At 43.8% G+C, this 11064-nt stretch overlaps 1 protein-coding gene across 1 annotated transcript in view; it reads left to right on the top strand.

Annotated features, from left to right (window-relative positions):
• Positions 1-1829: 1829 nt before the first annotated feature.
• Positions 1830-11064, top strand: part of MSH2 (mutS homolog 2) — a 45616-nt gene continuing 36381 nt past the window's right edge. The window contains exons 1-6 of the mRNA XM_048298629.1: positions 1830-2072; positions 4095-4249; positions 4644-4922; positions 5237-5383; positions 6398-6547; positions 8722-8855. Of these exons, the coding sequence (XP_048154586.1) occupies positions 1853-2072; positions 4095-4249; positions 4644-4922; positions 5237-5383; positions 6398-6547; positions 8722-8855 (1085 nt within the window). The 5' untranslated portion in view covers positions 1830-1852. The remainder of the gene's footprint in view (positions 2073-4094; positions 4250-4643; positions 4923-5236; positions 5384-6397; positions 6548-8721; positions 8856-11064) is intronic.

The raw sequence follows: 11064 nt of genomic DNA, 5'->3' as shown, positions 1-11064 counted from the left end.
TTGCTCCTCTCTTCAAGGCACATTGGACTTTCTCTTCACTGCAAGAACCACCTGTGATCCTTCAGCAAATACATTTACAGAAGGGGTTTGAAGGCCTTTGCTGGAAAAGCTGTTTTACCTCAGGGGTACAGGACTGGGGTTTGGGAGGGGAAGGCCAAAGTGTGGATAGGAAGCCAAGAGTGACACCGAGCAAGAAAGGGGCAGAGGTGGGGACACCAAAGTGTTCCCTGGGGTGGAACAGGCAGCACATGGCAACACCTTCAGGCCAATGGAGTTCTTAAGTGAGCATCGGAGGGCCTTTTGGAAAGCACGTATTGACACCAAGAAATATTAAAGATGAGCACACTGATTCACCAATTGGACAGAAGAGAGAAGCTAGGTGAGAAATTCTAGAAACAGAGGTCCCAAAAGCGTTCCTTAGCTGGAACCAGCTGGGAGGGAGGAAGAAAGGAAGGATAGAGAAGAGTTGTGAGAAGCTGACTAACACAGAGTAGAAATGAGAGAGAAAGCAATGGTGGGCAAACAAGGGGATGTTCCATACAAGGTACAGAAAGGTACACAAACCAGAACATAACATTTACGCAACAAATACTGAGGCATGTAAAATAGATGTGTTTTGTCTATAGGTGATAATGTGCAGGCAGCTGGATTGGGATACAAGAATTTGGGAATTGGGATACAATGATTTCTGACTGGAAAGATGAAAGGCAGCGCAAGGCAAGAGGAGTTTCCAAGAAGACTTGACTTAGCTGATGAAACACAGCATTTCTCATTATTCTTAGACAATGATCACTATGAGAAAGGTTGTCACCTATGCTGTTTCTATTCCTTTGTGCCTTTACAGCACAAGAAGAAAAAAAAGGCAAACAAAACAGAAAAGAAAAACGCTTAGGACAATGCAAGGAAAAGAGCACAAAAAATCAAAAACCTAAAGCATTCTGGGCACGAGGACCACCTTGTAGCCAGGACTCAGGATACCTCTGAGTGCCGCAGGCCAATCCGTGCCCGTTCTGCCCCTGGGCTGGGTAACACCATGTGTAAATGCGGGTCAAGCCTTGGGTTCTTTTGGCCATTTCCCCTGTTCCTTGTGCTGCCTGGGAGGAGCGACCCCCCCTGTAAGGAGGGCAAGAGCTGCTCTCTCTTTGCTGGAGGGAGCACATGGGGTCTCTGGACACCATTCCTGCCGTAAGCAGAGGGGGGCCTGTCACCCACAGCCGCTGGCAGTGTGACCGCCCCCGGTGACAGCCCTGCTCTCGGGCTGTGCTCAGCATTCGCCTTCTGGCAGCCCGTGAATCTCCCTCAGCACGGAGCCCTGGGGGCCACCACACTCCAGGTCCACAGGACACTCTCCTCCTCATGGACTAAAGGCAGTGATCGCCTCGGCACTGCTGCCGGGGGCACACCGGTTGTCCAACATTAGGTTGGACATTAGGAGGAATTCTGCCCGGAGAGGTGGTGGAGTCACCGTTCCTGGAGCTGTTTAAGGAAAGGCTGCATGCGGCACTCGGTGCCATGGTCTGATTGACACAGCGGTGTTCGGTCCTAGGTTGGACGCGATGACCTCAGAGGTGTTTTCCAGCCAAACGCGTTCCGTAGTTCCGAGACGGAGGCAGCCCGTAGCCCCGCGGCCCCGGCGTTGCCACCGCCGGGCGGGCCGGGCCTGCGCGCTCCCGCAACGCGGGCGGCTCGGGGCCGGGGGGGCGGGACGCGCGGAGCGGGCCCCGTAGCGATTGGGCGGAGCGGGCGTGACGCGAGGCGCGGACCGCGCAGCGATTGGGCGCCGCTGCTGGCGCGCTGGCGCGCGCGTGGCATCTTTGGCGGGAGGCGGTGGCAGCCGGACCGGCAGCGCAAGATGGCGGTGGAGCCGCCGCGGGAGGCCGTGTGGCCCGAGGGCGCGGGGGCCGAGGCGGGCTTCGTGCGCGCCGTGCTCTCGCTGCCCGAGAAGCCCGACACCACCGTGCGCTTCTTCGAGCGCGGCGACTACTACACGGTGCACGGCGCGGACGCGCGGCTGGCCGCCCGCGAGCTCTTCCGCACCCGCGCCGTCATCCGCCAGCTGGCCGGGGCACCGGGTGGGTGCGGGCGTGCGCGGGGGAGCCCCGGGAGCGGGCGCTGAGGGGCAGCGCTGGGGGCCGGGGGGGCTCTTCTGCGGCGGGCCTGGCTGCGGCGGGCCTCGGGTGGCCGGGGGGGAGCGGGGGAAGGATGCCCCTGGATGCTCCAGGTAGTCCCTGGAACCCCCTGTAGTCCCTGGAAGCGTGCGGGAGCCGCTGGCAGCCGGTGCAGCGCTGCCCTGTTGTCAAGGCCGAGGCCCGCGGGTGTCACGGGGATCGGGCACAAAGTGGCATTTCGCGGGTGCCTTGGGCTCAGGCTGGGGCCGGTCAGGGCGAGCGAGCGAGCGGTGCTGCGGGTCCCTTCCCGCCGCTCCCGGGGCGGAGGGATGCGGGAAGGGAGGTGCTGTAAAGTCCCCGTGTTGCAGTGACCGCTCTGGTTCATTGAGGCCTGGAACCACGGGATGCAGTTCTTTACTTTGAAGTCTTTCTATGTATTTCGTCAGATTTTCTTTTCCATCCACCCCCTGCTGCTTTTCGTTTATCACTTGGTATAAGACAGTGCAGCTTGCAGATGTCAGGTGTAAGAGCATCAAGATAAATTACCTTGTTGGAAGAGTCAAACCTTAGCGTTAACACAATGTTGCTAAGTTATTGGCTCAGATTTTGCAAAATAAACCTCTTTGTAATGAACAATTTTTTTTTTGTGTGAGCCAACAGCATTAAGAAGAGCGTGACATTCTCATACGCTTTTCACTTTTTATTGTGAGTGATGAGCTCCTATGTTAAAAAAAAAAAAACAAAAACAAAACCCCAGCCTTCTCCAAAGCTTGATGTGTCTTCCAGACTAGAAACATGCATCAGTATTATTTTCGTATTCAATTTAGAAGTTATTTTTTGCAGATGTAATCATGTGACTGCCAGCTCCAGTTTTAAACCCTCTAAAGCCTTATCTACCATATCCAACTAAAAGCATAAAACTGCACTTGTTGCTTTCAGGATGATTTCAAAGTACACGTAAACTTCAGCTGCTCCCCATCCCCTGCTATTGTATTATGTTGTCTCAACTGAAAGAATAAGAAAAGTTGTGTTTAGTTGGACAGTTCTGCACTGGGAAAGAGAACATAATTATGTAGAATTAGGTTTTTTACCTGTTTCAAAGAATCTTAATAGATGTTTGAGGAAAGAAAAGGAAAAGATCCTATTTAAAATAAACCCATAAGTTCCTATGGGTGTGGAAGTTTGCTGTTTAACATCTTTCATGTGAAGGGAGGAAGAGCCTCCAATGTGATGAAGGCATGCTGCTGAAAGAGGGATGTGATACTCCCTATTGCTTGTGCTTACTTGGTGTGTTACCTAGCTCTCATCTATCTGACACCAGTCTGAGTTAGTTCCACTTCCCAACCTGGCAGAAAACTTAATGTTCTCACCTGAAATCCCAAGTTGTTCACTAGTGGAATTTCGTTACTCCTTGAGTAGGCTGCTGCTGGAGGTGGGGAGGTAGTAGTCCTTTGGGCAGCTGTGTGGAATTAAATTTGTTCAGCTGCATCATCTGCTTGCACATACAGGAGCAGAAGCAAGAAGTTTGTCAATTAGGCACTTTCTAAGTTAGGTTTTAATGTAATCTGTTAATTTTTTTTTTTTTTGAGGATATGTTGTTTTTACTGGATATATTATGATAAAAGGGAAATGTCTTGGCACATGTGTGAGTGTGAATAGGGTGGCAGTGTGAAATATTAATTAGTAAATCAAGTCAAGAATACTGTGAGAGGGGAAGGGTGAGAGGAACATATCCCTGTGTATATGTTAACGTACTGATTTAGTGAAATTAGGAACTGAGCGTTGTTTTTATTTGGAGATGCTTTCTTCATTTATATTAACCAGTTGAATGTTGTGGGTTTGTGTTGTTTTCATGGATTCTACACACTTGCCTCTTTGATATTAGAATAGTGTCCTCTGAAGGCTGTTCTTGGGCATTTTGATTACAGAAAATAAGCTTTATGAACAAATTCAGGCATCTCATAATTTTCTTTATTTGTTTTGTAGGAACTCAGAAGCTTGAGAGTGTTGTGCTTAGTAAAATGAACTTTGAATCTTTTGTGAGGGACCTGCTTCTGGTTCGTCATTACAGAGTTGAAGTTTACAAGAACAAAGCAGGGAGCAAATCTGTCAAAGAAAATGACTGGTATTTAGCTTACAAGGTACAATTTTCAGCCTTTCTTTATAATTGTGAGATTAAAAAAAAAAAAAACCCATCGCTTTTCCCTGCTTGGAGTTTTGGGATTTTAAGGGACTGATGATGAAAAATCACACCTGTTTGTTATATATCTGTTATACATACTGCTGTATTTTCTAGTGCTCTGTGGCTGAAAGAGCTCGCTCTGTGTCTTTGCCATAGGTTGGGAAATAAAGGAAACCTGAAGTGCTTTGCTCTGTGTAGATGATATGTAAAATTCAAATGGTTAAAAAAATAAAATGGCTGTGTATTTCATATTAATGGACTGTTCAGTACTTAGTTTCATCAGTTGTTATTTTTAAAGAAAGAAAGAGTGTTTGTACATTCTTTTTAAAAAGTGTTCTTCTTTTTCTAAATAGGGTTCTCCAGGAAATCTTGCCCAGTTTGAGGAAGTTCTCTTTGCCAACAATGATATGTCCACAGCCATTGGGGTTGTGGGGGTTAAGCTGTCTGCTGCTGATGGACAGAGAGTAGTAGGAGTGGGCTATGTCGACACTACGCTGAGAAAATTGAGTGTTTGTGAGTTCCCAGATAATGATCAGTTCTCAAACCTTGAAGCTCTACTGGTTCAGCTGGGCCCAAAGGAGTGCGTGCTGCCAGGAGGAGAAACTGCAGGAGAGATGGGGAAACTGAGACAAGTAAGGGAACCACTGTGGCTGACAGACAAAACCTCTAAAAAGCTCAGTTCTGGATTTTTTAGCCAGGCTCTGTGATTTGTGGAACAACAAAGGATCAATATCTTAATTCAAGGAAGTTTTGATTTATGCATACAAAATGTATTATTTGTTGATGGATTTGCACTTTAATCAACAAAAGTTCTAAAATCTTGTCTGTCTTTCCCCGCAGCCTAGCAGTAAATAAATATCACTTCAGAGTTTGCTTCTGTGTGCTTGACATCTGTCCCCTGAATATTGAAAGTAAATGATAACTCTGTGTGTTTGTGAACAAACAGGTCATTCAGAGGGGAGGAATCCTGATTACAGACAGGAAGAAGGCAGATTTCACAACCAAAGATATTGTTCAGGATCTCAATCGCTTGTTGAAGTCAAAAAAAGAAGAGCAGATGAATAGTGCAGCACTGCCAGAGATGGAAAAGCAGGTGAGCAATGTTCAATGTGCCTCTCTTTCTAAGAAGTGGAGTGGTGTGTGCACCTGATGTGAGCTGATCTCCTCTGCATTCTTGCTGAAGTGTTCAGCAGTTCTGCTCAGCTTGAGTCTGTGTCAGAGCTGGATACCAGGGGTCCTGGAAGAACTGGAGAAAACCCTTCACTTACCTCTTTAAAGCAGTAAGCTCTGGTAAGCAAATAGACTGCACTAGAGGTGCCTGCTGTTCATAAGCTATCTAGCCTGAGGACTGAAATACAATACTCTGGTTATTTTGCATGACAGGAAAATTGGTATTTGGAAACAGAGTAATGTTTATGATAATATTTTTGTGTTGTCTTATGGCTTAAGTATATGATTTAGTGCCTGCATGTTTGTTCTTAGCTGCAAACAAGCGGCAATTTGTTGAGATAAACAAGTTTTAAAACGCCCTTCGCTGCTGATGCTCACTGCAGGTGTGAGGTTCGGAGTTATCCTCCCTTAATGTGTCGTTTCATAACAGATTAGAGTTGTTTGAAGAGTGTTGCAGCTGAACAAGTCAGTCATGCTGCTTCCTCTCTTTTGTGCTGGCACTCAGCAATGCCGTGCAGTGAGTCAGATCAGATCCTTGTTCTGGCTGAAAACTAACCCTGAAACCATGTCCTGAGATGATCCAGCATATCTCATTTATCTGCAGTATAACTTGTTTGTGTTCTCAAGCTGGAAACATCCTGATAACAGCTTTGGAAAGCTGGCAAGGTGTGCAGCTTCACATTTTGTTTATCAGATTATGCAGCTGTCTCGTGTGTTGTTCTTGCACCTGCCTGGAAAGACGCTGCAGTGCCATAGAGCGTCCCTATGGAAATGAAGTCTTGTCAAACAGGATGAGTCTCTCGTAGCCCTGCCAGAATTGACACGGCTCAAAGCCTTCCCCAGCTGTAATCTTCTAGGAGCATTTATCAAACCCTCTTGGATTCAGAACTGTTTCTAACTAGAATGTGATGTGGTTTTTTTTTAAAAAAATCTTCAGGTTGCTGTTTCATCTTTGTCGGCTGTTATCAAGTTTTTGGAGTTGCTGTCAGATGAGTCTAATTTTGGACAATTTGAACTGACTACTTTTGATCTTAGTCAATATATGGTTCTAGACAATGCCGCTGTTCAAGCCCTCAACCTTTTTCAGGTAAGAAATGCACACTTGAGTTAGTAACTGGTTTACAATATACTTACTTAGCTGCTTGATAATGAGCCTGACTGCCCAATTGCAATTCCCCAGATCCAGATTAATGGCAACTTCTACATTTTAGCTTTGTTCTCAGCTACTCCCTTGCAATATGTGTTTTAAACATATAGGTACTGTTACCACCTTTTTAGTTTTTGTTTCTTACTAGTTTAAGTGTAGAAGGGGAGAGAAGATCATCAAGGAGGTAGGAAGGGGCCACAGTCGTGCTGTTCTTGGGAGAAGAATACAAGCCTGAGTTAGATGGTATTAGTGGAACATGTAACACATGGCAGGAGCAAGGTGGTGATGGGAAGGGAGGGCTGGCAGTGAACAGGACAGTACTTGAGAACATTCTGAAAGCACCATGTCATGCTAACTGGATGATGTCAATTTTACCTTTTTTAGACACGTTTTCTACAAATCCAAACAGGTTAACAGGCTCCTTCATACCTCCTGCCAAGTCTGTTTTTCTGCTTTGCCCATTTCTATAGTTACAGGGAAACATGGACTCAAAGTGGTGTGGTGTATCAGCTTTTCTCCTTTGTTTCCACATTAGTAAACCCTGCTTAATCATCTTTGCTTGGACCTAATCTGCTTGCATTTCAGATTTATAGGAAGAAATCACAGGTTATGGCCCCTGTTTACCTTGGAGAAACTTCTGCAGGAAAACAGAGCATATATTCAGCATCTGACCTGCTTAGCCCTGAAAAGAGATGTTCTGAATTTTTAATTTTTTTTTTCCTGCTGCTGTGCCCCTGTCTAGGAAATGAAGCAAAAATTACATTTCTTCTCAAGCTTTATTGAGGGTGTTCTAGGAAGTTCTGTTTTAGCCACATTCCTTTACAAGTCCTTGCAGGTGTTACATGTCTTGTGATAGGAAATATGCTGCTGTGTCTGTCTGCAGGGGCTGTTGTGAGCCTTGGAACAAAGGTTTTACCTTGTAGCAGGAAGTTACCTGCATGGTAGGATATGTGGGGGGAGGTTTTTGGACATCACTAAAGCAAAGACAAACTATTTTGTAATCGGGGTTGCTCTGTGGGGTGTGTAGGTAAAGTTCTTATGGTGCAGCAGATGCAGCTGGTTATATGGAACATACTTTACCTTTCACTGGATGTGCTGAAGTAGGTAATTTGTGTATAGTATATGTATTCCGTGACACTTTCTTATCTAATTTTAAAACTAACTTATCTAGTTTTTCATATCTAATACTGTCCAGAACACTGAAAATAGGCACATCCACTTTAGGTATTAGATATTCCAGGGACTGAATGTGTCAATATTCCTTCTCACTGCATTCATTTCCTGTTGTTGTGATTCTAGTTCTACATCCTAGTTGTTTGCAGGCATCCAGACCTACTCCTAGTTGAATGCTTGCCTGCTGTTTTAATTGGAGATTTTCTTGTGTAGAGAGGGCTGAGATTTTCATTTCGAAGTCAAGAGTTGAAACAAGCTTGTTTGTTTAATATTAACCACAATTTTTGCTTTGTAGCTGTTTGTGTGAAAACCAAACCACAACAAAAACGCCCAAAAGGCTGTCTGGAGTCCAGCTAATATTAAACTGAATTATAGGTAGTAAACTGTAATTGGAACAGAGCTAAGTTTAGAGGTGTTTATAGCACTGCAGAGGTGATCTGGGGAAGCTTGAGAGAATTCGAGTAACTGTTCTTCCCCATTACCTGATTCTGTTGTGTTGTTCCCCCCCAGCAAACCCCAAGGTTCTCAAACTAAACCCTTGAACTCAAGTCCTGTTTCTTGCTGCTGTTTTGTGATGGACAGGATCCCTATTTTTTGACCTTAAGAAGAGCAAACCAGCAAATACCTAGATGTATTTCCATTTTTGCTACTCAAAGTGCAAACTGCCCCATGACTAGGTACACTTTTAACTTTGCTGTTCAGTTAGGATTGGTTTCAAAATAGACAAACCTATTGCTTGCTTGCCATGCTCCAGGGACCAGAGTTAAGTACTTTGATGCTGCACTGTTTCATTTACCATTTCTGGTGGGTGCCAAGTTTAATAGGAAAAAAACCATGTTCTCTTCCTAAATAGCTGTGTGCTGTTCAGTGGGTGTCAGTAACCTTCACTAACTCATCTTCTTTTTCTTTTTTTCTTCATATTTTTTTTTCATTCTTTCCAGAGTTCTGTGGAGAATGCAAATACTGCACAGTGTCTAGCTGGTTTACTGAATAAATGCAGAACCCCTCAAGGACAAAGACTAGTTAATCAGTGGATCAAACAACCACTTATGGACAAGACCAGAATTGAAGAAAGGTAACAATATTATGTGTTTGGTAGACTTAAACAAGTTAGTTAACTATTTTATATAAGGCCCTTTCTTTTTAAGCACAGAATGCTGCAAACCAAGAAATAATAGTGGTTGGAGTCTTTTGTGTGCTACCCTGTAATGCACTGCAGTTAGAGCAGAAGATATTATTCCTTGAGATGCAAATTGACAGGTTACTGTTGAATTAAATGCTTTTTACAATTATACATTTGAAAGAGGAGGTGCAATGTGTTTAGGTGATCTGAATGATCCTGTGCTACAGGCCAAGGCAGTGTAGCAGCCACTTACTGACTGTTGTTCATATGCAAATGCTCAGCCTGTATAATAATATTTTGATGTCACTTCAAGTTTACCAGTTTAAAAAAAAATCAACTGAACACTCAAATAGTTAAGCAGTAGTGATGTCTTCCTGTTTCCAGAAGAAAGCTACTTTTGGTTGTGGTAGGTCACTCTAATCATGCCTGGATATTGCGGGGCCTTTTTCTTTCTTGCTCTTTGATCCTGCCCTCTGTCACCGTGTGGCTGTCCTGATAACAGCATCAGTTGATAAGAAGCCTTGGAGAATCTGATAAATGTCTGCTGAGAATGTACAGATAATTCTCAATCCTTCTCAAAGGAGAACTGCAAAGGCTGAATTCATACTGTGTGTCTTTGTCTTGAGCACGTTAACCATGCAAAGACAAGTTACACATTTTTTAAACTACTCCTAAATATATCTGTATTCTTATGATCTAAAACAAAATTCCATGCAACTCTAGCAATCAGCAGGTTAATGCATTACAAAATGTGTGTTAAAGTGTATCTTGACAAAGCAGAAGAGGCCAGAAAATTGAATTTAACTTTGATAGATCCTCTAAGGCTCATATTTCACATAAGGCATTGCAGGTATGTCTGTATATGCTGTTGGGCACAGATCCCTACTACCAAAAAAAGAAATCTTGGCTTGGACATGCTGATATTTAAATAAGTTATGCAAAGAGCAGTTGTTGTGGTTTAAGTCCAGCTGGCAGCTAAGCACAGAACTGCTCTCTCACCTCCCTGGTGGAATGGGGAGGAGATGCAAAATCCAAAACACACCACTGTACCAGCTACTGAGAAAAAATAAACTCTATCCCAGCCAAAACCAGGATGGTAGTTTTCTCTCTAGATTTCTGGAGACTGAATTATTCCGCTTCTCTTCAACAAGTTTTTCTACTTTTCCTAATCATTTGCAGAATGGTGTGTAGTAACTTGATCAGAGCCCACTTAGAAATGTTGTTAATGTGACACTGAAATACTTGTTCCCAGGTTTTTTGAATGCTGGATCTTATTCCTGCATGTGTTACAAAAGCTTTCATTGTTGGTTCTTGACAAAGTACCCAAGATCATCTGTGTCTGTCAGTTTTGGATCCTAAGATCTGAGCCAAATTTAATTTTATGATTGTGTTGTTTTTAAAATTTTGAAAGTTAGAACTCCCATTTTGTAATTTTCTTATGTCAAAGTAAACATTAGAAATTTTAACTTCTGTGTGAGACATGTTTGCTTATTACTGTACATCAGAAATCTCCCAAGTTTGGAAGAGACAGTGTTTTCTTTATAAAACTGGGGTTGAGTTGTAGGCAGAAAATGTAACTTGACCTGTTTGTAGAGTTACTGTCACCTCTGTGTTTCGTGTTGCCATTCTGTGTGGCTAATGTTGGCTGCAGGTAGGAAAAGGTATATTTAAAGGAGGAGGGGAGTAATTAAATGGAGTGAAGCTCTTAGTGAAGCTTGTAGAGGTCAGTGTATCAAAGTGTTATGAATTTGATAGAAGGCCACTGCTAAGCTCCTGTATCTTGCCCAGCTGCAGAGTCCTTGCAGCTGCAATTTGTTAAAAGTACTTTGCTTTAACCTCTACTTACAGGCACTGAAATACCCTAGTGACACCTTTTCACTTTACTCTGCTGCCTTCTGTCTGAATGCATCTTGCTTAGAAGTACTACTTGGATGAATTCAATTCTCTGAGATAAAAGCAATGTAATTTACTTGTAAGCTTCATCCTCCCAAACTTCATGCTTTTCAAAGGGTGTAGTACTGTTCTTTTTTTAATCCCAAGGAACAAGTATGATAAGAGAAGCTGTTAGTGGGGCTGGTGAGATGTACTGACAGATTCAAATATCTTTTGAAAGATATGCAGTCACCAAGTTGTTTTCTGAAGACTTTACAGTATATTGTGG

Source organism: Corvus hawaiiensis, chromosome 3 (assembly GCF_020740725.1).
Source record: "Corvus hawaiiensis isolate bCorHaw1 chromosome 3, bCorHaw1.pri.cur, whole genome shotgun sequence".
NCBI lineage: Eukaryota > Metazoa > Chordata > Aves > Passeriformes > Corvidae > Corvus > Corvus hawaiiensis.
The sequence above is the reverse complement of the archived record's forward strand: the minus strand, read 5'-3'. Positions and strand labels throughout refer to the sequence as shown.